Source organism: Somniosus microcephalus, chromosome 17, assembly GCF_052327205.1.
Source record: "Somniosus microcephalus isolate GS21.2 chromosome 17, FLI_Smic_1.0, whole genome shotgun sequence".
NCBI classification, from domain to species: Eukaryota; Metazoa; Chordata; class Chondrichthyes; order Squaliformes; family Somniosidae; genus Somniosus; species Somniosus microcephalus.
This window is the reverse complement of record NC_141003.1, coordinates 92193125-92220457: the sequence shown is the minus strand read 5'-3', so window position 1 is coordinate 92220457 and position 27333 is coordinate 92193125. Positions and strand designations below refer to the sequence as shown.

The following is a 27333-nucleotide window of genomic DNA, read 5'->3' as shown; positions in this document are numbered from 1 at the left end:
ATCTTGCCAGATATCACAGGGATGACTTTGATAGAAGGAAGTTGTACGGAAGGGAGATATTGCAAAAAAAACATGGGAATATTATTGGGGCGAAAGGAACATAACATGAGGCGTAGGAGCAGGAGTAAGTCATTTGGCCCCGCAATGATTGTGAATACCACATGCAGCAGAATAGAACACATTGAATAGCAAGTTATTTCAGCGCGGAATAATTTGCTGAGTTGGAAGATCTCAAACTCAAACTCAGACACAATGGGGGGGAATTTTAATCTGGAGGCGGGTAGGGAGCTGGGGGCTGGAAAGTGGTTGAGAAACCCGGGAGAACAGGTCTTAGAAACATATCAGAAACAATGGCCTAGAAATTCACTATGGCCCCGCCAGCTGGCTAGCGCCCAAAAGTTAGCACAGCGCGCGGAGCCAGTTGCGACCGTCAGATATTCAGTTTTTGCGCCCCAAGTCGGAACTGGGCGCTATTCCAGGGTGTGCCCGCCCCCGCTTGGGGCGCTGAAACTGAATATCAGCGCTCTAGGTGCCGCTGCGCCACCCGATGCGGTGCGGCAGGCTGCGGTACTGCAGGCCTCCTCCTTCTCTTAAGGTGGAGGTGCCTGCAACGGGGAGATCGCCGCTGGATTGTGCCGGCAAATGAGCCCGGCACCACGGAGAAGTGCCGGGCTCGCGGAAAGCAGCCGGCATTGCCGCGGGGGGGGTGGTGGAGGAGGCCGGGGAAGGAGGTGCGGGCAGGCGGCCGCCGAAAAAGCGGCCGGCCGCACCTCCACCTTAAAGCGCCCCACTAAGGCTGCAGTAAGGCCCTGGTCTCCGGATGTTAGTAGCGGCCGCCACAGAGGAGGCGGCGGCAACTGAATATGGGCGTCGGGCCGGCATCGGGGCGGAAACGGGGCACTGCGCACACCGATGACGTCATCGGTGCCGGCGCAGCGCTACCGGCTACCGCCGCCATTACCGCCGAGCTCAATATCAGCGCAACCTCCTCTGCTGGCGCAGAAGCCCTCTTTAGGCGGTAACTGGGCGCAAAGCTTGCAGCGCCTTACTGAATTTCTAGGCCAATCAGCCAGTGTTATCAACTGAATACTACAATCTAAACGTATGAGGAGAGATTGGGTCGATTGGGCTTATACTCGCTGGGGTTTAGAAGAATGAGAGGGGATCTCATTGAAACTTATAAAATTCTGACAGGACTAGACAGACTAGATGCAGGAAGGATGTTCCCGATGGTCGGGGAGTCCAGAACCAGGGGTCACAGTCTAAGGATAAGGGGTAAGCCATTTACGACAGAGATGAGGAGGAATTTCTTCATTCAGAGAGTGGTGAACCTGTGGAATTCTCTACCACAGAAGGCAGTTGAGGCCAATTCATTAAATATATTCAAGAAGGAGTTAGGTATATTTCTTAAGGCTAAAGGGATCAAGGGTTATGGGGAGAAGGCAGGGACAGGGTACTGAATTTGGATGATCAGCCATGATCTCATTGAATGGCGGAGCAGGCTCGAGGGGCCGAATGGCCTACTCCTGCTCCTATCTTCTATGTTTCTATGTTTCTATCTTATCCATTGGGTAATCACTTACCGTTCCGCTGCTGGCCGAGGCACTGCTGGACCGCATCACCATGGCGAATATCTTGTCTACGGAAACGCCTGCAGGAAAGGGGCGGACAAGATATTTACAGGTGCATTACCTTCCAAGTATTTTCTTAAAATGAGGTTTCTTAAGTCTATGCCAATATGTGCAGATATGATTCTTCTCCCATATATTGGAGGAGTCATCGATATGATATGATATTAATTCAACAAGTCGGCCTTATTTCATAGCATGCGGACAACAAAGGGTCCAACTTCCGGTCAAATATCATATCAGTTAGGAGCCCATTGTGCTTAAAATAAATATTTAAATAATAATTTTTGATTCAGAAAAGAATTAATGAGAGTGAGGCGATCTTATGGTAGCTACAACTGATGGAGCACATCACAATGTCAGTCACAAGGTCAGCTCATGGTTACAGACACAATGGGCTGGACTTTGAAGTTACCAATCCGGCCGGGGGGGGGGAGGGGTTGGTGGGGGGGAGCTGGTAGACCACGGGGAATCCGGAAATCTGGGTTTCCCCGCACGCTCAGGAGTTTTAACTCCACAGCGTGCGTGTGGTGTCACGGACGGGTTCCCTGCCTGTACAGGACGGCGCAGCAAGAGGTAGGTGTGGGCTCCAAGCCCGGGGGGGGGGGGCGGTCGGATCCCGGGGGGGCCGGGGCCCGATCTCTGACCCTGGGGAGGGGTGAACTGCTGGTGGGTGAGCTTGGGGGGCCGGGAGGAGCCAGAGTGCTTCATCGCGGCCCCCAAAGATTGCCTCCTCGAGGCTGTGCTCGCCTCGCGGCAGCTACTGAAAATCCCGATCCCCAGGATCCCCGGCCGCCTGCAGTTAAACCTGCATAGCAGGTTACAGCAGAGGCTCAGGGCCTCATTATCATATTTAAAATATAACCCGCCTCCTGGCAGCGAGTTGGCTGTCTGCCCCCCTGTCCCGCCTGAGTAAAAGGTGAAAGTGGGCAGGTTGGAGGCATGTTGGAGTCGGGATTTAGATTTTAAAAACTTTAACAAGGGCAACAGGCGCATGGGAACACCACCACCTCCAAGTTCCCCTCCAAGTCACACACCATCCTGACTTGGAAGTATATCGCCGTTACTTCATCGTCGCTGGGTCAAAATCCTGGAACTCCCTCCCTAACAGCACTGTGGGAGTACCTTCGCCACACGGACTGCAGCGGTTCAAGAAGGCGGCTCACCACCACCTTCTCAAGGGCGATTAGGGATGGGCAATAAATGCTGGCCTTGCCAGCGACGCCCACATCCCATGAACGAATATAAAAAAACTAAATCCCACCTGTTTTTTCATCTTAAAATTCCTACCAATGTGCCATTGGAAAAGACCCAGCGCCTCACAGCCCCCTTTGTAAACTGCAGTGGGAGTTTAACATTCGGGACACTCCGTTATACCATACATAAAGTGAAAATAGTTCTGTGAAAATTGTACATGATGGAAACTAAACATGCAGCTTATGGTAATATAGTATTCGCAATGGCCTCCTCACCAGTGCAGTCATTTCCTGGACACACCAAAGGAATAAATGCATCTTGTGTGTATTATAAAAGGCAAGCAATTAATCGAGGGATGAGTTATGGTCGGTGTGCAGCCCTTTCTGTCCTCCGGATGAGGCAGCTCGCTTAGCCAAAGTATTTCTCATTTGAGAAGCAAGTTCCATCATGATTACAGAATCATGGAACGTTACAGCACACAATCTGCTCACTTGATCCACCGAGTTTCTGCTAGCAGTTATCTCTACATGAGCCACCGAGCCTAATCCTTTTTTCCTGCTCGCTCCCCACATCTTTTAATATTTATTTCAAGCAATTATCTAACTCCCTTTTAAAATAATTTATGGACTCTGCCTCAACAACGGTTTTTGGCAGATAATTCTGCATTCTAACCGCCCTCTGTGTAAAGAATTATGCTCGAATGCCTGCTTTAATTCTTATTGTGATTATTTTAAATTTGTGCCCCTTCATTACTGCCATTGGAAACAACCTATCTTTATTTGCCTTATCATAAGCCTTCGTAATTCTGACGTTGTCTATCAGGTCACCCTTTAACCTTGGTCCCAGGGAAAGCTCGAACTGCTCATAACGAGAACCATTTATCCCTGTTAACACCCTAGGAAATCTGTGCTGCATCTTTTCCATTGCTTTATTACCCTTCTTATAAATTGATGTCCAAAACCACACACTGCCCTTCAACTGATGGCAATATAACTCGCTTCTGACCTCCTCTAGTAGCAGGCCTTTCTTGGAACTTCGCTTTCAGTTAAGCAGACTAGGCATCAGATATTCTAAAATGGCAAAATATATAATCTTTTTCCTATTAGTCATAGAGTCATAGGCCTAGAAATTCATTATAGCCACTTTTGGGGCGGTAAAGTCGGGCGGCCGCTAAAGTTTGCGCCCGGCGCAAATTCGAGGCCACTTCGCCGATATTCATTAGCTTCGCCTTAAGAGTTTGCTCGAGCGCTAAAACTGGCGATGCACGGCTCTCTTTAGGCGCTAAGCCGGAGGTGCTGAGCGATACCGCCGAGGCCGGGCGCAGCGCAGGTGCGGCCATTTCTTGATTGACAGCAGACACCCTGGCGCCGGCCAGCTCTTAAGGGGGAAGGGTCGACTTGGTCTGCTGCCACGCCCTGCACACTGGAGCCCTCCAGCTAGGCCTGAACACTGCTGCTGGACCCATATAGCGCCTCAAAGTATGGAGAAGGCCCGTGAACGAGCGCAGCGCTTCTCAGAGCTTGATCTGAGGGTGCTGGTTAGCGCTGTGGAGAAGAGACGCCATATTTTGATCCCAGACAATGGGAGGAAGCCGCCGACCCACGTCTACCGGAGAGCCTGGAGGCATGTCGCCACCAGGGTGACATCGAACAGTGAGGTCCCCAGGAGCGCGGTACAATGCCGCAAGAAACTAAATGACCTCGCCAGGATTGTCAGGGTGAGTACCCTTTCCAGTGTCCTCCTCATCCTTGCATGTGCACCTCACATTATGGGCAAAGGGACCCGAAAGCCCTAATGGCCAGCCCTCATGCAGCAGCTATGGGTCAGTCATGATCATCAATTGCACATTGTACACTTAACACACTGGCCAGGCTATTCGACCATGGGAGGCAGTGCACACAAGATCAGGGCTACACACTGGCCAGGCTATTCGACCATGGGAGGCAGTGCACACAAGATCAGGGCTACACACTGTACTTAGAGGCCGTCCTTTCTCTTGCAGGCCAAGCTGGCCAATAATAAGAGGAGCCGGACTGTGACCGGGGGAGGCGGACCCCAGATCCAGCCGCTCACCGAGCTGCAACAGCGCGTGGAGCGCATCATGGGTGCCCGGGTGATTGGCCCCGTTGCATCTGGAGATGCCGACCCTGTTCTGGGCACCAATGGTAAGGACATCATTTTTTGGACCTCTCTCGTCCCACTTGCGCATCAGATCTACATCCTTTGCCACTGTCCGACCAATGCGCTGAATGCCACCACTCATGCATCCCTCGCTGACGCCCTCTCCTCACTCTAAAGCTACTCTTGTGCCTTCCTGCTTTCAGATGGTGAGGAGGAGGACCCTGAAGTTGCCAGTGACAGCCCCTCAGAAGAAGAGGAGGAGGAGAAGCAAGAGGAAGGCGGCCCATCAGGGGAACCCTCAGCCGCGGCAAGCCATGCCACTGTAGGGGAGACGTCTTCCCTGGAGGGGAGCGTGGGGGAAGTGTCGGAGGGGAGTGTAGCTCCTGGGACCAGCGGCCTGCAGAAACGCGGGAGGGGGGTGGAAGCTCAGCGGCCTTCTCCCCAGAGGGGGGAAGGGTCGGAGGGGAGTCCAATTGCTGGGCCCAGCGGCGTCCAGCAATGCAGGAAGGGTCGGCCAGCTCGGCGGCCTTCTCCCCAGAGGGAGAGTCCGGCCTCCAGTCCGGAGACGGTCAACGCCGAGGAGTTGCGCCGCCTCGAGGACATGTTCGCGGACTCAGAGCGCCGGCACACGGAGCTCATAGGGGTAGTGGCACGGATGCCTGAGGCCATCGAGTCCCTGTCTCGGAGTGTGACCGAATTCGGGGCCTCACAGGCCACCAGTTTGGCGGAATTCGGGGCAGGTCAGGCAGCGACTGGCCAGGTGATCAGTAGTGCCGTGCAGTCACTGGCTGCTCTGATGCGGTCACAGAACAGGGCAACATGGGCACTCACTGCTGCCACACTCGCTGTGTCAGCCAGGCATCGCCAGGGCACCCGGCGCGCTGCAGCAGCACAGCGGTCTGTCCCTCGGCAGATTGCTGCGAATGCTGCAGTGCTGGCCCAGGCGAGTGCCAGTGTCTCAGGCGACCAGCGAGCGCCTGCCATCCGCCAGCTTGCCCCCATTGCTCCAGCCGCCACTGCCACTCCCCCAGTGGAGCTGCCACGAGCTGCTGCAGCGACTGATGCTGGCCAGCCACAGCCGCAGCATTCACCAGCCGGCCCTTCGAGGGCCAGACCTCGTCTCGGCCGACCCCCAAGGGCATCTGCCGTCACGACATGTGCCCCTCAGGAGCCTTCCCCCAGCCTTGCAGCAGCCACTGGCCTCACTTTGAGGAGGAGCAGCAGGGCGTCCAGGGGCCGGCAAAGTTTGCAGAGGGCATCGCCCTCACGGGACACAAAGTAGAGGGTGTGTCCAAATGTTGTGTTTTGTGGAATGGTTGTTTTTTGAAGGCCGAGGATGAGGCCATTTTTATTTACATCTTTGGTTAATCCTCTCCAGGTTGTGGGAGTGAGTCATGTGTGTGAGTGTTTTTTGGGGGTTTCGTGTGTTCTTGGTTTTCATGTGGGAAGGGCCCTGAGTTTGTACAATAAACCATTTTATTTATTCACATTGTCCATGTTTGATCTTTGAAGTGTTTGTTGCCTTAACCGGCTGAGGGCTTGCGCAGCGGCTGCAATCACGTTCTTTCATTGGCACAAGCCATTCCCTGACAGGGGGCCTAGAAGTGACGTTCAATAAGCCGCCGACGGGCGGCCCTTGGACCTTCTGCCTCCCTCCTGGGCTGGTACTCCTCGTCCTCCTCCTCCTCATGCTCCTCCTGCTCCTCCTCCTGAGGTGGTGGTCCAACGTGAGGTGGCAGTGCCTGAGTCCTGCGGATAGCCAGGTTGTGCAGCATGCAGCAAACGACGACGAATTGGGAGACTCGCTCCTGCGAATACTGGAGGGCTCCCCCGGAGCGATCCAGACAGCGGAACCGTTGCTTCAGGACGCCGATTGTTTGTTCGATGAGGTTCCTGGTCGCTTGATGGCTCTCGTTGTATGCCTCTTCAGCAGGGGTCGTGGGCGCGCGGAGCGGGGTCATGAGCCAGGTACACAAAGGATAGCCTTTGTCCCCGATAAGCCATCCTCTTGGGTGAGACTGTGCCTGGAACATGTCAGCCACAGTTGTCTGTCGCAGGATAAAGGCATCGTGGCTGCTGCCTGGAAAGCGGGCATTGACAGCTAGGATGCGCTGCCTGTGGTCACACACCAGCTGTACGTTGAGGGAATGGTAGACCTTCCGGTTGCGGTAATCCTCGGCATGCTCCAGAGGTGCCCGCAAAGCCACATGCGTGCAGTCAATGGCGCCCTGCACCATGGGGAAGCCCGCTATTCTTGCAAATCCCACTGCACGCTGCTGCTGCTTGTCCAGGGTCATGGGGAAGGAGATGAATTGACGTCTCCTTCTGAAAAGGGCATTGGTCACCTGGCGGATGCAGCAATGCACGGCGAACTGGGAGATGTAAGCGATGTCCCCAGTAGCGGATTGGAAGGAGCCGGTGGCATAGAAGTTGAGAGCCACCGTCACATTCACTGCCACCGACAGAGATGTCCTGCGCATCAGCTGTGGACGCAGATCTCTGTGAAGCAGCTGGCAGATGTCTGTGACCACCTCCCTTCTGAATCGCAGTCTCCTAACACACTGCGCGGCAGACATGTTGAGATAGGAGAACTGCTGGCGGTATACCCTGGGTGGGTAAGGCCTCACTTGGCGACGCCTGTTGCTCCCTCTGCGTCTAGCCAGGGCTGCCACTCTCTCACGGCGTCTGTAAGCCCTTCCGACATAAGGCTGAAACTCAGCGTTGGCACCCAATGCAGCCCCCATAATATGCTGGCAAACACTGAGATCTCAATGAAGGCAAAGAGAATTGCACAGCTCTGGCCTGAAGCCAAAAAGACCTGTCTAGTGTTGGGCCAAAGCAGTAAGCTCTCTTCCTTGGTCTCTCTCCAAAAATCCGTTGCACAAGAGTGAATGCTGCAAAATGGCTGCCATTTATAGTGCAGGGTAAGTGCCCTTTAATTTGCGCTCCCCACGGCCCACCTCGGCTGTGTACCGTTCCACTTCACAGTCGTTAGGGCCGCCCGGCGCACAATGGGGCGGCGGGAGTGAAGTTCCGGTTCCGGGCGCACAAAGGGCGTTGCACGACGAAATGACGTCATGATCTGCGCGTGCAGCTGAGCGCGCGCAAAGACTTTGCGCCGGCGCTAAATGTCTACTGAAGTTGGGGCGAGGCGAAGATCGCGCAGCGCCCGGGCGCTAAGCGCCTAGCGCTCGAGATCTGCTCCTCCTAAGGCGCTAACGCCTGGCGCAACCAACTGAATTTCTAGGCCATAGAGTTATACAGCACAGAAAGAGGCCCTTCAGCCCATCGTGTCAGCGCCAGCCATCAAGCCCTGTCTATTCTAATCCCATTTTCCAGCACTTGGTCCATAGCCTTGTATGCAATGGCGTTTCAAGTGCTCATCTAAATGCTTCTTGAATGTTGTGAGGGTTCCTGCCTCTACCACGCTTTCAGGCAGTGAGTTCCAGATTCCAACCACCCTCTGGGTGAAAAAGTTTTTCCTCAAATCCCCGCTAAACCTCCTGCCCCTTATCTTGAAACTATGCCCCCTGGTTATTGACCCCTCTACTAAGGGGAAAAGTTCCTTTCTATCTACCCTATCTATGCCCCTCATAATTTTGTACCCCTCAATCAGGTCCCCCCTCAGCCTTCTCTGCTCTAAGAAAAACAACCCCAGCCTGCCCAGTCTCTCTTCATAGCGCTCCAGCCCAGGTAACATCCTGGTGAATCTCCTCTGCACCCTCTCCAATGCAATCACATCCGTCCTATAGTGTGGCGACCAGAACTGCACACAGTATTCCAGCTGTGGCCTAACTAGCGTTTTGTACAGCTCCATCATAACCTCCGTGCTCTTATATACTATGCCTCGGCTAATGAAGGCAACTATCCCATATGCCTTTTTAACCACCTTATCTACCTGTCCTGCTGCCTTCAGGGATCTATGTACATGCACACCAAGGTCCCTCTGATCCTGTGTCCTTCCTAGGGTCTTACCATTCTTGGTGTATTCCCTTGCCTTGTTAGTCCATCCAAAATGCATCACCTCACACTTTTCAGGGTTAAATTCCATTTGCCACTGCTCTGCCCATCTAACCAACCCGTCTATATCATCCTGTAGCCTGAGGCTTCCCTCCTCGCTATTTACCACTCCACCAATTTTCGTGTCATCTGCGAACTTACTGATCATACCTCCTACATTCATATCTAAATCATTAATGTACACTACAAAGAGCAAAGGACCCAGCACCGATCCCTACGGTTCATCACTGGACACAGGCTTCCAGTCACAAAAACAACCATCGACCATCACCCTCTGCCTCCTGCCACTAAGCCAATTTTGGATCCAATGTGCCAAATTGCCCTGGATCCCATGGGCTCTTACCTTCTTGACCAGTCTCCCATGTGGGACTTTGTCAAAAGCCTTACTGACGTCCATGTAGACTACATCAACTGCACTACCCTCATCCACACACCGAGTCACCCCCTCGAAAAATTCAATCAAATTGGTTAGACATGATTTCCCCCTGACAAAGCCATGCTGACTATCCTTGATTAATCCCTGCCTCTCCAAGTGAAGACTAATTCTGTCCCTCAGAATTTTTTCCAATAATTTCCCTACCACTGATGTTAGGCTCACTGGCCTGTAATTCCCTGGTTTATCCCTACTACCCTTCTTGAATAATGGTACCACGTTAGCTGTCCTCCAGCCCTCTGGCAACTCCTCTGTGGCCAGAGAGGTTCTGAAAATTTGTGTCAGAGCCCCTGCAATCTCCTCCCTTGCCTCACACAGCAGCCTGGAATACATCTCGTCTGGGCCTGGGGATTTATCCACTTTTAAGCCCGCTAAAACCGCTAGTACCTCCTCCCTCTCAATACTAATTTGTTCAAGTATATCACAATCCCCCTGCCTGATTTCTATGCCTACATCGTCCTTCTCCATAGTGAACACAGATGCAAAATATTCATTTAAAACCTCACCCACATCTTCCAACTCGACACACAGATTGCCACTTTGGTCCCTAATGGGCCCTACTCTTTCCCTGGTTATCCTCTTGCTCTTACTATGCTTATAAAACACCTTGGGATTTTCCTTTATTTTGCCCGCCAATGTTTTTTCATGCCCCCTTTTCGCTCTCCTAATTTCTTTTTTAAGTACCCCCCTGCACTTTCTATACTCCTCTAGTGCTTCCACTGTTTTTAGTCCTTTGTATCTGCCAAAAGCCTCCCTTTTTTTCCTGATCCATTCTTGTATATCCCTTGACATCCAGGGTTCCCTGGGCTTGTTGGTCCCACCCTTGACCTTTACAGGAACATGTTGGCGTTGTACTCTCTCTATTTCCTTTCTGAAAGACTCCCACTGCTCTGATGTGGATTTTCCTACAAGTAGCTGATCCCAGTCCACTTTGGCCAGATCCTGCCTTATCATATTAAAATCGGCCTTTCCCCAATTTAGAACTGTTATTTCCGGTCCATCTTTGTCCTTTTCCATGACTACCTTAAATCTCACCGAATTATGGTCATTGTCACCAAAATGCTCTCCTACTGACACTTCTACCACTTGCCCGGCTACATTCCCTAGAATTAGGTCCAGTACCGCCCCCTCTCTTGTAGGACTTTCTACATGCTGGCTCAAAAAGCACTCCTGGATGCACTTTAAGAATTCCGCACCCTCTAAGCCTTTCACAGTCTGACTATCCCAGTTAATATTGGGGAAGTTGAAATCCCCTACTATTATTACCCTATTATTTCCTCTATCTACCCCTGACTGTTTGGGAGCCTATAGTACACTCCCAGCAAAGTGCTTGCCCCCTTTTTGTTTTTAAATTCTACCCATATGGCCTCATTAGAGGAACCTGCTAAGATATCATCCCTCCTTACAGCAGTAATTGACTCCTTAATTAATATTGTGACACCCCCTCCTCTTTTACACCCCCCTCTGTCTCGCCTGAAGATTCTATACCCCGGAATATTTAGCTGCCAGTCCTGCCCATCCCTCAACCATGTCTCTGTGATAGCAACAATATCTTACTCCCATGTTTTCATCAACACCTTCAATTCATTTGCCTTACTCGCAAGACTCCTTGCATTAAAATAAATGCCATCCAGCCTTGCCATACTCCCTTGTGCCATTACATATTTGCTCTGCCTTCCAGGCTGACTTGTTTTTTCCTCTATATTTGGCTGTGCATCACCCCCTACTATAGCTCCACTCCGTATCCCATCCCCCTGCCAAGTTAGTTTAAACCCCCCCCAACAGTACTAGCAAACCTCCCCGCAAGGATGTTGGTCCTGTTCTGGTTCAGGTGCAACCCGTCCTACTTGTACAGGTCCCATCTTCCCCAGAAGCAGACCCAGTGATCCAGGAAACTAAAGCCCTCCCTCCTGCACCAACTCTTTAGCCACGCATTCATCTGCTCTATCCTCCTATTCCTATATTCACTAGCACGTGGCACTGGAAGTAATCCAGAGATTACAACCTTTGAGGTCCTGCTTTTTAATCTGCTACCTAGCTCCCTAAATTCTTGTTGCAAGACCTCATCCCTCTTTCTACCCATACATTGTGCAGAACTTAATATTGTAGTAATGATTCTTTGAGATAGACATGACGCGCCTCAATAACTCCAAGACTCGAAGTTAGCAGAATAAAACAAGGTTTTTATTAGTAAAGAAAAGATGCCGGTGTCTGCACCTAGCTTCACCTAGCATGCTGCTGTTCTACTGCAAGACAAGCCTGGACTTGTCTTAAGTAGGGCCAGGTATGGGTGGAGCCGACACACAAAGGGGGCGGTGCCCTATACACAATACAAGGTACAAACACCGGAGCAGGCAATACAATATATACAGTTAACTACAGAGTCTGATGAATGGCATATTTCATCACAAGACACTGGCCTTGTAAGTGTTGTTGAGATAGTTCATAGTTCAGACAGATTACTAATGGGAACGGATGGAGACTGGTATTACGGGTGATCGGGAGATAGCAAATGTACTAAGCTCAACTGGAAGGATCTGCTGTTCAGAAGGTTTCAGAGATAAAGTACATAAAGTAAAAATGAACTTTATTTGTCCATGAGTCTGTGTCTGTGAGTGTATGGACACCGATGTGTTCAGTCAATATGAGGTAATGATAGTGCTGGGACTACTCACAGCTCAAAAAAACTACAGATTAAATACAGCATGGAGCAGATGCAATACATTCCTGGGACCACCCAATATGGCTAAACTTCCAGCCTTATTCAGGACCCTTTGCGACCCATTATCTTATTTATCACCTCCCCTCTCAAATAAAAACTCTCAACCTCTCCATTCCTTCCACCACAGCCCAACTCCGCTCGCCCTTTCATCCCAAAGTCATGGAATGTGTTGTTGCCTCACAGCTGTAACAACAACAACAACAACTTGCATTGTCTTTAATTGGCAAAAAAGCCAGGGAGAGATGAGCCGAATTTTTTTTTACTCAGTGAGCTGTTTTGATCTGGAATGCACTTCCTGAAAGGGCAGCGGAAGCAGATTCAATAATACCTTTTAAAAGGGAATTGGATCTCTACTTAAAAGGGAAAATTTGCAGGGCTACGGGGAAAGAGCAGGTGGAGTGGGACTAACTGGAGAGCTCTTTCAAAGAGGCAGCACAGACAAGATGGGCCGAATGACCTCCTTCTGAACCACTGACTCCATCCCTCTCCCTAACATCTGTCTGAGGCTGAACCACACTGTTCGCAACCTTGGTGTCATATTTGACCCTGAAATGAGCTTCCGACCACATATCCGCAGCATAATTAAGTCCACCTATTTCCACCTTCGTAACATCGGCTGTCTCTGCCCTTGCCTCAGCTCATCCGCTGCTGAAACTCTCATCCATGCTTTTGTTACCTCTAGACTTGAATATTCCTATGCACTCCTGGCTGGCCTCCCACATTCTACCCTACATAATAGCAGAGCACTTGGAAAGCAGTGACAGGATCGGACAAAGTCAACATGGATTTACAAAAGGTAAATCGTGCTTGACTAATCTATTGGAATTTTTTGAGGATGTAACTGGTAAAATAGATAAGGGAGAACCAGTGGATGTGGTGTATTTGGACTTTCAGAAGGCTTTCGATAAGGTCCCGCATAAGAGATTAGCGTGCAAAATTAAGGCACATGGGATTGGGGGCAAGGTATTGACTTGGATAGAGAACTGGTTGGCAGATAGAAAGCAAAGAGTTGGAATAAACGGGTCGTTTTCCGAGGGGCAGGCAGTGACTAGTGGGGTACCGCAAGGATCGGTCCTAGGACCCCAGCTGTTCACAATATATATTAATGATCTGGATGAGGGAATTGGATGTAATATCTCCAAATTGGCAGACGACACAAAGCTGGGTGGGAGGGTATGCTGTGAGGAGGATGTCGTGAAACTCCAGTATGATTTGGACAGGTTGGGTGATTGGGCAGAAACATGGCAAATGCACTATAATGTGGATAAATGTGAGGTTATCCACTTTGGTGGCAAAAACAGGAAGGCAGATTATTATTTGAATGGCAATAGATTGGGAGAAGGGGAAGTGCAAAGAGACCTGGGTGTTCTTGTGCACCAGTCGCTGAAGGTAAGCTTGCAGGTGCAGCAGGTGGTTAAGAAGGCAAATGGTATGTTGGCCTTCGTAGCAAGAGGGTTCGAGTACAGGAACAAGGATGTCTTGCTGCAGTTGTACAGGGCCTTGGTGAGACCGCACCTTAAGTATTGTGTGCAGTTTTGGTCGCCTTATCTGAGGAAGGATGTTCTTGCCATGGAAGGAGTGCAGCGAAGATTCACCAGGCTGATACCTGGGATGGCAGGAATGACGTATGAGGAGAGATTGTGTCGATTGGGCTTATACTCACTGGAGTTTAGAAGATTGAGAGGGGATCTCATCGAAACCTATAAAATTCTGTCAGGCCTGGACAGACTAGATGCAGGAAGGATGTTCCCGATGGCCAGGGAGTCCAGAACCAGGGGTCATAGTCTAAGGATAAGGGATAAGCCATTTAGGACTGAGATAAGGAGGAATTTCTTCACCCAGAGAGTGGTGAACCTGTGGAATTCTCTGCCACAGAGGGCGGTGGAGGCCAGTTCATTAAATATATTCAAGAAGGAGTTGGATATATTTCTTAAGGCTAAAGGGATCAAGGGATATGGGGAGAAGGCAGGGACAGGGTACTGAATTTGAATGATCAGCCATGATCTCATTGAATGGTGAAGCAGGCTTGAGGGGCCGAATGGCCTACTCCTGCTCCTATCTTCTATGTTTCTATGTTTCTATAAACTTGAGGTGATACAACACTTGGCTGCCCGTGTCCTAACTCGCACCAAGTCCCGTTCACCCATCACCCATGTGCTCGCTGACCTACATTGGCTCCCAGTTAAGCAATGCCTCGATTTCAAAATTCTCATCCTTGTTTTCAGATTCCTCCATGGCCTCGCCTCTCCCTATCTCTGTAATCTCCTTCAGCCCCACAACCCACCGAGATATCTGCGCTCCTCTAAGTCTGCCCTCTTGAGCATCCCTGATTATAATCACTCAACCATTGGTGGCCGTGCCTTCTGTTGCTTGGGCCCTAAGCTCTGGAATTCCCTGCCTAAACCTCTCCACCTCTCTACCTCTCTTTCCTCCTTTAAGATGCTCCTTAAAAGCTACCTCATTGACCAAGCTTTTGGTCACCTGCCCTAATTTCTCCTTATGTGGATTGGTGTCAAATTTTTTGTCTTACAATACTCCTGTGCAGCGCCTTGGGACGCTTTACTATGTTAAAGGCGCTATATAAATACAAGTTTTAGTGTATGTGCCTTTAAGAGCCCCATGTGTACTGTAATGCCGGTAATGGCCACTCGGGCTATATAAGCCTGTATATTGTGTTGTATCTGTTAGTTCCCCTCCAGACTTTGTTTAGTAAACACCTATCAAACCAACTCCTGTCTTCAGTGTCTCTATCAACACACAGACACAACAGTGGCGACGAAGTGGAAACGGACTTACCTGCAATTCGGCAGCACCTCAAGGACATCGATTCCTCTGGCGTCCAGAAGAATCAAGAAAGTGAAAGAAGCTGTGGTTTCACCAGCTGGCCAAGCTGGTGGCAGGTACTGCGCTAATCCTTCCTGTGCGTCAGGCTGGGGCTCCAGCGGCTGGCTCTACAGCTGGGCCAAGCAGCGAAATCGGAGGCAAGCAGTAACAGACGGGGAGGGAGCACTCGGGAGACGGCCGGCGCTGCAAGCAGGTTGGTGTTCAGACCCAGAGAGAAAGTCCGGCGGGAACGAGTCTCCAACTGTAAATAAATAAATAAAAAAAGAACGGAAACCGCGGGAAACAGCGTTGTCATCGGCAGCAGCGGCGGGAAAGCGCAGGAAGCGCCATATCTTTTCTAAGATGCCTAAGTCTGGCAATATTGATGCTTTTGATAACGAGATAGAGGATTGGACCACATATGTGGAAAGAGTGGAGGTATATTGCACTGCAAATGGAATAGAAGATGAAAAAAAATCTTCAGTACTGCTAAATCTAATGGGCGCAAAGACATACGGGCTGTTACGAAATTTAATCACTCCAGCCAAACCAAAGGACAAGAATTTTAAAGAAATTGTTGATACCCTACAGGAGCACTTAAACCCAACACCGCTGCTGATAGCGGAACGATTCAAATTCTTCAAGAGAAATCAACACAAGAATGAAAGTAACGCTGATTACCTCACTGAATTAAGAAAGCTATCAAAACACTGCCAATTCGGGGCAGGACTAGCAGATTATCTTCGAGACAAATTCGTCTGCGGTCTCTTAAGTGAAGGAACACAGAAAAGGCTGCTTTCTGAAAAGGATTTAACACTGGACAAGGCTTTCAGTATGGCTGTATCATACGAAGCAGCCACAAGAGGAGCTGCAGAGATACAACAAAAGACACAGGACTTCGGCACCCATGAAATGACACAGGGTTTCGAGAGATGTTTTCGCTGCGGCAGATCCACCCATGACCAGAGAGACTGCTGGTTCAAGGACAAAGCATGCAGGCAATGCGGAAAGATTGGACACATTGCACGGGTATGCCGATCTGGACAAAATAAATCCACAGACAGGAAAAAAAAATCAATAAAGAAAAGTACAGAAAGGTACAAATGATGACGGACAGTAGCTCCGAAGACCAGAAGAGCGATAGCGTCTCCGAAAACAAGAGACTAAGCTGTCTCAAATAACATAATGTACTTGCCAATGATGATTACCAGACCATTTGGGTTACCCTCATGCTAGCAGGGTCCCCAGTTAAAATGGAGCTAGATACAGGATCAGCTCTGACCGTCATAAATCGACGGGATTACGAGCGGCTATTTACGCATATACCTTTGAAAGACACATCCATTATCTTGAAAACATATACGGGGCACAAAGTATACCCCAGAGGGAAAATAAGGGTGCCTGTTGTATACAACGGCAAGGAAATACAAAAGTTGTATTTATACATTCTACAAGATGGTGGCCCACCGCTGTTGGGACGTGAATGGATCAGGAAAATACATTTAGACTGGCACTCCATTCAGGCACTGATGGTGACCAGTAAGAAAAAAAACGATGATGACGTCATACCTGAATGATTAAAAGACATCTTGGTCAACGCCAAAGAAGTGTTTCAAGAGAAACTAGGAACCTTGAAAGGCATCACCGCCTCAATAAAAGTGGAAGATGCAGCAATTCCCAAGTTTTTTAAAGCAAGACCGGTGCCATACGCAATTCGTCCAGCAGTTGAGGCAGAGCTGGAGAATTTGGAAAATGCAGGCGTATTATCCAAAATAGATTGGAGCGAGTGGGCAACACCCATCATTCCAGTCATGAAGAAAGCATTGAATAATGATAAATCTGAAGAACAGAGAAAAATTCGCATCTGTGGAGACTTCAAGGTGACTGTAAACCCGGTCCTTCACACGGTACAGTATCCTCTTCCGAGGATAGAAGATATTTTCGCCTCACTATCCGGAGGGAAATGTTTCACCAAAATTGACTTGGCACAGGTATATCTACAGATGGAGGTTGAAGAGGCCTCTAAAAAATATCTCACGATAAATACACACAAAGGTCTGTACCAGTACAATCGACTGGTTTTCGGAGTAGCATCCGCTCCAGCTATCTGGCAAAGAGCTATGGAGCAAGTCCTCCAAGGGATTCCGGGGACTCAATGCTACCTAGGCGACATCCTTGTAACAGGAGAAAATGACAACGAGCACCTTGCCAATTTGGAGCAGGTGCTCACTAGGCTGAGAGAACGGGGCCTACGAGCAAATCGCCCCAAGTGCGAATTTTTCCAAAATCAAATATCATATTGTGGCCACATAATTATTAAGGAAGGGTTGCATAAGTCACCTGAAAAAATTGAAGCGGTCATAAAAGCCCCAGCACTTGAAAATGTTTCACAATTAAGGTCGTTCCTGGGATTAATAAATTACTATCATAAATTTTTACCAAACTTATCAACTCTTCTACACCCTCTTAATGAACTGCTACAAACAGGAGTAATTTGGAAATGGAGCAAAGACTGTAAACCTGCCTTCCATAAATGCAAAGACTTAATCACGTCCAAAGAAGTTTGGGCTCATTACAACCCATCACTGCCAATCAGACTAGCGTGCGATGCATCCCCTTACGGCATAGGAGCAGTATTATCGCATAAATTCCCTGATGGCTCGGAACGGCCGATAGCTTTTGCGTCACGCTCATTGAACTCAGCTGAGCGTAGCTATGCCCAAATCGACAGGGAAGCACTCAGCCTGGTACGGGGAGTGAAGAAATTCAACCATTACCTACACGGACAAAAATTTACCTTGTTGACAGATCATCAACCCCTCATCTCCATATTCAACCCTAAAAAGGGTGTTCCCATTATGACAGTGCAAAGGCTACAGAGGTGGTCCCTTTTTGTAGGGGCACACCAATACAACATAGAATACAAAGGATCAAAACAGCATGGGAATGCTGACGGTTTATCGCGCCTACCGTTGCCAACGGTAGAAGAGGCACCTACAGTAGACCCAGTGGAGATGTTCCACTCAACCATAGTGGAATGTCTACCAGTAACAAATTCTGCCATTGAAAAGGAAACGAGAAATGACCCGACTCTCTCAAGAGTCTACGACTTAACGGTGAAGGGATGGCCAGCACATGGCGAACCACTGTTGCCAGCATTCTCGCAAAGAAGAGAACAGCTGTCAGTATGCCGAGGAACCTTGATGTGTGGATCCAGAGTGGTGATTCCACCCAAACTCCAGGATAAAGTGCTAAAGCAGCTTCACGAGGGGCATCTGGGTGGAGTGAAAATGAAGAACCTAGCCAGAGCGTTTGTATGATGGCCAGGTATCGATGAAGACATAGAAGAAATGACCAAGAGCTGCCTAGGATGCCAGAAGGTCCAAAACGCTCCACCCCAAGCCCCTCTACATCCATGGGAGTGGCCCTCATCCCCCTGGCAAAGGGTACACATCGACTTTGCTGGTCCATTTATGGACTCAATGTTCTTAATCGCGGTTGATGCACACTCCAAGTGGCCGGAGGTAATAAAGATGTCCTCCACCACCACGGAAAAAACCATCACAGTATTAAGGACCATATTTGCCAGGAATGGGCTGCCGGAACAGATCTGTTCTGATAATGGACCGCAATTTGTGTCCGAAGAATTCAGGAAGTTCTTAAAAAACAATGGGGTTAAGCACTACACGTCCGCCCCATACCATCCCGCCACCAATGGATTGGCTGAAAGGTTTGTCCAGACCTTCAAGAAGGCCATAAAGGCCATGGGTAATGAAGACATAAAACTTCAGCACAAGGTGGATAACTTCTTGTTCGCATACAGGAATGCAACACATATGGTTACAAACCAAACTCCCGCCATGATGTTCTTCAATAGAAGCCTAAGATGCCGGCTGGATTTGATCAAGCCCAACATCAGAAGGGACGTGGAGAACCGGCAATTTCAAGGCATGAATGAAAGGCCAACTAGAACCTTCCAGATAGGTCAACAAGTTTTGGCCCGGGACTACCGTACCGAGAAATGGCAGCCTGGAACTATCTGCACACGACTAGGACCGCTGATGTATACCGTGGACATCGGAGAAAGCATAATAAGGCGCCATGCTGACCAAATCATAGAGTCATCCGAAAAGGGACAACCTACACCACAACTCTATACGCCTAACGATGAAGTAGAGATACCCATATCTACCTCCGATCCGGTGATACTGGAACCCGATGAACCCGACACTGGCATTCAAGCCGAATCAGCCTTGCCAAAAGAACCTACTACACCACCAGAAACTACTACACCACCGAGGCGTTATCCGGACCGAGTCAGGAAGCCTCCAGAGAGACTGACTTATAATTAATTAACTGCAGCAATGTGTATATTATTTTTCTTATAACATGTAATTAATAATTACTTAAAATATTATGTACTGGTTAGCTAAAAGCGGAGGAATTGTAGTGTATGTGCCTTTAAGAGCCCCATGTGTACTGTAATACCGGTAATGGCCACTCGGGCTATATAAGCCTGTATATTGTGTTGTATCCGTTAGTTCCCCTCTGGACTTTGTTTAGTAAACACCTATCAAACCAACTCCTGTCTTCAGTGTCTCTATCAACACACAGACACAACACAAGTTGTTGTTGTTGTATGATTCTATGAAATGTCCCTAGGGGCTTCATAAATAATGGTCCATTAAAACAATGCCTTGAGAGATTATGAAGTGTGACTAAAAGCTTGGTGAAAGAAATGGGTTTGAGGCTTTCAAGAGGGCGAGGTTTATGGAGGGAGCTCGATGAGTAGGATTGAAGTTGCTGAAAGCTCCATCACTAATGGTGGGCTAAAGCGATGGGAATGCATAGAAGGCTAGAGTCAGGGGAACATAATGGGCTGGATTTTGATTGAGGAGGCGTGTAGGAGGCGGGACTACAACTTTCGGGGTTGTAGTCCCACCTCCATCGAGTTGTGGCCAACCCACATGATTTTCACTTGATTGACCTTGTTGAACCCGCCCAGCGGGTTCAGCAGGCCAATTAAGGGCCACCCGGCTTGCAGGTGACATCACAGATTGACATTTCATCTGTCAAAAGCTTTTGACAGATGAAATATCAGCGTTTGACAGCTGTTTGAAGCTGTCAAACACTGACAATCTGTACACTAAGTTAATTCCTTCCTCTCAGGCTGATTTAGAGATCTCTCCAGAACAGAAAGCTGAATGCTGCAACTTTTGACAGCTCGCAGCCATTCTGCTTTCTGTGCCGGTGAGATGAGGGACTCCTGAGACCTGAAGGAAGGAAGGCTGTAAAGGTAAGTAAAGGTAAGTAAAACTTATTTAAACACTTTACAGACACCAAACACACTTACCTCTGCACTCATGCACCCATCACTCACCTGAACACCAGACATCTCGAACCCTCCAAGCCCTTCAGCCCGACGGCCCACCTCGCTAACTTGGCGTGGTTTGGAGCCGTCGGGAATCCCACACTTCAGGGATAAAAATAGGGATTAGGCTAAAAACTGCCTGTTAACTACTTGTTAACAGGTAGTTAATTGGCACTAATCCCCTTCCCGCTTCGGGGAGTCGGGTCCCAGCACAGGTCGGGTACCCGCCTCCTTTGAAACTGGCATGGAGGCGGGCTGGGGGCAGGATGGGTTCGTGCCCCCCAATTTCGCGATTTTAACCCCCCACATGCCTCCAATCCTGCCTCCATGGCCCAATGAAAATCCTGCCCAATGTGTTAGAAGGCTACCTAAGGCTGGGGGAGATTGTAGGGTAGGGAGAGAGTTCCAGGATTTATAGATATGGGCAAGGATTTTGAGTTTAATCGGGAACCTGTGTAGGTCAGTGAGGACTGGGGTGATCGTTCAACAGGATTTAGTGGGGGACAGGAAATGTATGGTATAGTTTTGGATCAATGAGAGTTGATGGACAGTGGCCGATGGGATGCCGGAAAGGCAAGCATTGGAGTATTTGTCTGGGGGTGTTGTGGAGGCAGGCAATATTGTGGAGGGGGAACTAAGCTGTCTTAGTGATAGGATGTCAGGATTACAGCTCATCTCAGAGTTGAGCAGGATACCAAGATAATAATCAATTTGGTTTCGTCTGATAGAGTGGTCGGGGGGATAGAATCAGTGGCAAAGGGTTGGAATGAGAGTCAACGATGATGGTTTCGGTCTTCCCGATGTTGAGCTGGAGGAAGATGATTCATCCAAGATTTAATTTCGGACAAGCATAGATGAGCCAAAGTTTCCTCCAGTTTAATGTCGACAAAAATAAAACCATCCTCTTTGGCTCCTTCCAGCTCCTACAGGCCTCTGGTTTTGGCTTTTTCTATTTCCTGGCTGCCACTCAGGGTAAGTTAGGAGGTGCAGAACCTTGGTGCAGCGCTCGATGCCAAACTGTGCTCCTTCCTCACACCTGTTCCGTTACCAACACTGCTTTGTCCCACCATTGTCTGCTTCTACCCCTACTACTTTCCTCACTGCCTTTGCCACCTGAGGCCTCTACCTTTCACTACAGTATATTCAGAATGCTGCATCAAGAAATCTTGCATGTACAAAGTGGCACACTTCCATTACCCCCATCCTTTCCAAGTTCCACTATCTTCAAATCCCCAAATATTTCCCCTCAAGACCCTTGTGCTCAATCTGCTCTATTTTAATCTCCTCTGGTCATACATCCCTGCCGGATCCTCCTGGGTTATTCCTTGTTCCCTGCTCCTTCTACTCCAGTTTTGGGAAACTTTTTGAGAAGATACACCTTCCTTTGTGCTCTGGAACTCTCTCCCTGGATCCTTAACCTTGAATCCTCAACTCCCTACTTTCAAAAACCTTTCTCTTCAGTTCTCCATCCTTCTCTGCCTTTGTTTTTTTGCTTTGTGATCAGCATCCATTGCAGTTTGGAGGCATCGTCCTGTCTATAAGGAGCTGTAGAAATGTAAATTGTTGTTGTTGAAATTACAGTGCAAAAATAGTTCCAGTTTTCAATTCATATTTTCATTTTGATTACCCAAAGAGGTTAATTTTCTAAAAGTAATTAAGGATGTACTGCAGATCCAATGGTCAATAAATTCGCCCACTGCGCGTATCAATCAGATTATCACAATCTCCAGAGTTGAATTTTTGGTAATGCTAGTGGGTGGACCTGCAGTATAGTGGGACAGGACTGACACTGCCCCCCTCAGCTCAGCAGCTGCTACTGCAGCTTGCCGCAAACTTCACAATACAAAGTTCACTCTAACCTTTTCATGTGCCAAAGTACTTCTTAAACATACTTGAAGGTTACAAAATATTTCCAGGTCTTTGTCGGCCTGGATTTCATTACAACTTCATTCAGAGGAGAAGGAATTTTGCTGGAAACTTCACTAATTTTCTGCACAAGTTTTTCCTGATATTTCTGGAATAATAGAAAGTGTGTCGGTCTATTTGTAATGAACAATGAGCAGGTGTTTGCTTTCTGACATCATTTATGAACCTGATACCCAATATCACAGACTGGGACATAAGCTTCCCTATATTCTCTGGTGAGAGGGGGACATATTTAAGGTTTGAGCTATTCTTCCAAGCCACCTACGTATATTGGCCACTTGTGTGGCATCAACAAAGAGGATACAGACATACCTTGTGATGAATGAGGCCAGCCTTGCCCACAGGGACACGGAAGCTCTCCTGACCGTGTACAGTGTTTACATTTTCAGGGCTAGAACTGTATCTCAACCCAACAATCTCTGAACTGGTCCAAGGTCAGATATTCATGAACTAACTCAGTGACTTGATTTGTCTTACACTGGATTCCAATTGATTCTTGCTGTTTCTATTTACAGCTATATATATACCAGAGGAATTGTGAATGGCAGCTTGGTAATATCCAGGAGCGGATTCTATGTTTTACAATAAGAAAGTCTCGTACAATTTCAGACATTTAGTGCTTCACGGAGAGGCTTATATCTACATCTTACATCTACACTGGCCCACATTGCCATCCAGTCCCTCAACGCCTCCAATTTAAAATCTCATCCTCGTGTTTAAATCACATGGCTTTGACCATCCCTATCTCAGTAATCTCCACCAGCCCTATATTCTTCCAGAACGCTTTGTTCCTCCGAATCTGGCCTCTTGTGCCTCCCCATTCCCTCAGCCACACCATTGGCTGTGCCTTCAGCCACCGAGGCCTCATGGTCTGGAACTCCCTCCCTAAATCCCCAACGCCTTTCCACCTCCCTCTTCTTCTTTACCCATCTTAAAACCCACCTTTTTGACCAAGCTTTTGGTCACACCGCCTAATATCTCCTCCTCTGGCCCAGTGTCAACTTTTGTCTGATTACACCTCTGTGACGTACCTCGGTGACGTACCTCTGTGACGTACCCCTGTGACGTACCTCTGTGATGTACCTCTGTGACGTACCTCTGTGACGTACCTCTGTGACGTACCTCTGTGACGTACCTCTGTGACGTACCTCTGTGACGTACCTCTGTGTCGTACCTCTGTGTCGTACCTCTGTGACGTACCTCTGTGACGTACCTCTGTGACGTACCTCTGTGGCGTACCTCTGTGACGTACCTCTGTGACGTACCTCTGTGACGTACCTCTGTGTCGTACCTCTGTGTCGTACCTCTGTGACGTACCCCTGTGACGTACCTCTGTGACGTACCTCTGTGTCGTACCTCTGTGTCGTACCTCTGTGACGTACCTCTGTGACGTACCTCTGTGACGTACCTCTGTGACGTACCTCTGTGACGTACCTCTGTGACGTACCTCTGTGTTAAAGTCCTGCATCAATGCAAACTGTTGCTGTTACTCTGCTTTTGAAATGCCTCAAAGAATATTCCTTGAAAATTATAGCGGACTTGCATGTTTTGTTTGTATCTCTGACATTACGAAGTGGTTTGATGGAGAGGTTTGGATGACATTATACAGACACTGCCATACATTGGTAACAAGGTCATTTTTCTGAGTCTCAACAGGTTCCTAGTAAACTCCCATTAAGGTCAAGGCCATCTGCTGGAGGTAGATGGGATCGCAGTATTCAATCCTCACAATACCCAGGAAAAAACCCTTCTGTGTTTCGAAAGTGGAATATGTCTTATTCAGTCATGACAAAATAATGGCCCGAATGATAAATGGATGGAATTGCAGAATGGCACAGAACACTGATAAAAATCCTGTGAATAAAAATGGAATTTTGATTACTCAGTCACGGTAGGCCGGTGCTGCTGGTTATGGAATATTCCCACTCTCTGGGAGGGCTTTATCATTTCCTGCTAGACTTACACCAAGGATCATGAACAGAGACATGACGGGTGATGCAATATTGTCATCACGTTAACCACTAAAAATGTTCTACCTTATAATAAAATTCACTTAAAGGCTGGTATAAAAATGGCCATCGCACCTGATATGGCTTCAACATTCCCAGAGAACAAACACAGAGGGCTAGAAATTCATTACAGCCCAGGAATGGGCGGTATCTTTAGAAAAGTTTGAGAATTAGCGCCAGGCGCTAATGCTTTAGACTGCACGCAAAATTCATTCTCACTGCTCAAAGAAATGATCGGAGCGTTAAATCAAGTCTTAAAGGCCTCGCTCAGTGGCGTTGCACTCAAAGGGTGCATCAAAAGAGTACACTCAAAGGGTGGGCCAATATCAGGTGCAGTCTAATCGCAACTCATCATTGCCACAGGCTTTTCCCAGTACTTAAAGGGGAGGGTCATTGATACTGCAGCACCTCATTCTCAGCATTGCTGGCTGTGCAGCTGCCTCAGCAAGGAGAAGCACAACAAGGAGAAGGAGCTGGAGGACTGAAGCAGGTGTGCTCACGGCAGATCCACCATCTGTACCACAAGCTTCACACACTGTCCAAAGCACCACCCAACCCCTCCCCCAAGCGCTCACCCACCAACAATCTCTACCTACCAACACTCACACCCACATCTCACGCCTTGCACACAATGGCAGCTATTCAACAATGGCAGGCACAAGGGTCATTAGTTATCAGAATGAATGTGATATGTGGATTTGAAGTTTAAGTCATCCTGGTGTGAGGCTGGAGGTCTGTTTGGAGGAGGTGGCAGAGTTCTGTGATCACCACCTTGGTGATGCGGAGCCATTTAATACACTTCTCATTGCTTGATTGAAGGTAGGAGAGGTACTGTTGGAATACCCTCGGAGGGTAAGGCCACCTGGTGTCCCTCCTCATCTCTCTGCGCACATTTATCGCTGCCTACGCTCCCTCCACCATAGATCCTGGAGGGCGAGGTGGCAGTACAGCCCCCATTAATGTTGCCAAGTGTAGCCGTTTCAATCTTTGAACAATAAATGTAGGCACTTTGCACTTGCCAGAAGACTGCTGATACAAAGGAAGCTTGAAATTACTCATACAAAGTGATCCACTGGCTGAAACTGACAAGAAACCACTGAAACTAACCTGCCCTGACAGCTGCGAGTGATTAATGCTGATGCCTTTAAATAACATTGCTGGAGTCAGCTTCTGTCAGCTGTGCTCCTGCTTTCCCTGTCACTGTCTGGTCAAGGCGCAAAGGTAAGTAGTGAAAATCAATTTTGCAGATCGGGTGCCCAGTGAGCATTGCACACTCACTGACGTCATGATCTGCCTGGCATTGAAGTCCCCAACAGTACCTCGTACTGGCGGTGCAACGGGGGGCCGGATTTCCTGTGCGGCGCTGGATTTGCCCGGTCCCGGCGCTACTGCATCAGCACCCCTGTTATCGCCCTCTGCAGGCGCTAATGGGAGGCGCTAACCTACTGAATTTTTCCCCCGGAGTTTGTGAAATTTCTATTTCTGGAACCAGATCCTGTTTACAATATCCCCAGCACTGCAGTTTAAAATTAATGCCCTAGTTCAGATTACAAATAGCCCATGTAGCAAAGAGAAGCCAGTTACCTTTTCGTAGGTGTCCCAGATGGATAATACCTGGTACAGGACACTCCATCCCAGGCACAGTACGGGTCTCTGGCTAAGCAGCAGTCGGTGCAGGCAGAGCCATACATGTTGCACTGATGGATCTTCATCTGAGCAATACCGGACTTCGAACCAACATACAAGTTTTGCTATATTAAAAGGAAAAGAAAAGGAAGTATTCAGGCCCATCGAACTGGTGATTAATCCCTTTAAACAATTAATGTTAGAAAATGTTGATACAGACAACAGACTAGGTTGTATGCAGCCTACACAAACACGCAGACAAACTGACTTGAAATCAAATTTTAAAAAAATGGCAAATGGTGAAAATCTGAAAAAACCCCGCAAAAGTTGGGAATACACAACAGGTCATCAGCATCTTAAAGAAAGAGAAAAAGCATTTCACATTTCACAGTTCGGGTGACGATCCTACACAGGCACTGACAGGAGGTCCTGACCAGAAACGTTAACCTGTATTTTGTTTTTCAGACGCTGAATGACCTGCTGTGTATTTCCAGCATTATCCCTTTGAACTTGGTGGGGTGGCTTTTAGCTTCTGCCCAAAACGAGCCTGAAGTCGGCGGAGCAACCACACTGCCTGAAGTCAGCATCATTCAAGGTGTCCGTTGCCATGGTGCTTGCATATTGTGGCGGCAGCTGAGATGTGACGCGAGATGCTTTGTCCAGCAGCATGACGCCTCAGTGGCCATTGATCTCAACGGCCCTCCATATTTGAAGGGACCATCTGAGTGGATAATGTCATTATTTCCATTCCCGTGCGCGCATGCATTGTGGAAAAGCATCTACTGTAATTGATGCCACAAAGTGGAGATTTAGTTCCATGAATGATCTAGTATTGCTCATTAAGGTTCATTTCTAATCTTTGCTTCGACTACATTTGCACATCTCTTACCCGTTTAACAGAAAGCTCCATGGCGATAATTGGAGTTGACACCTGAAATTGAAATAAGAGTCCCAATTACTCAATGCCCATTGATATTTCAATGTCAGAAGTGCAAAGGAGCCCGAGAAGTCCAACAGAGAAAGTACAACATGTGCATCCTTACCTTAAATACTTGCAGCTCCTCTAACACCACTTCCTCCATCGTTTCACTTTCCTTATTGTAAATTGTAATAATTTTTAACACCATCCCTGCCTCTGTGGAAGGGAAGAAAGCTTCCATTAAATATTTTAAAAAGTCATTTCAAAGCAAATTACTGCCAGCTATATTCCAATGCTCTACAGTAAAATTAACAGTTTTAATCTGGTTTGGAAGATTTCATTCGGTTTGAAGTTTTATTTAACCTGAATCCTAAGAGGGCCTGAAAATGGCGCCGGTCACTTTCCGCTGTGGTTACGCTGTCGCCATTCTGAGTAGGGTCCTGAGATGGGTGGCTAGAGCGCCCGCCTGCTTCAGGTGGGAGGCCAGTTGCAAAACGCCAATCGGATCGGACTTCTCTCCGTTCATTTGTTGAGCGGC

The 27333-nt window shown here is 48.5% G+C and overlaps 1 protein-coding gene across 1 annotated transcript in view; it reads right to left on the bottom strand.

Annotated features, from left to right (window-relative positions):
* Nucleotides 1–27333, bottom strand: part of LOC147105922 (semaphorin-3E-like) — a 415428-nt gene that overhangs the window by 16486 nt on the left and 371609 nt on the right. Inside the window, exons 12-15 of the mRNA XM_086010850.1 lie at nt 26920–27011; nt 26766–26807; nt 25835–26001; nt 1584–1651 (exon numbers count right to left, since the gene is read on the bottom strand). Of these exons, the coding sequence (XP_085866976.1) occupies nt 1584–1651; nt 25835–26001; nt 26766–26807; nt 26920–27011 (369 nt within the window). The remainder of the gene's footprint in view (nt 1–1583; nt 1652–25834; nt 26002–26765; nt 26808–26919; nt 27012–27333) is intronic.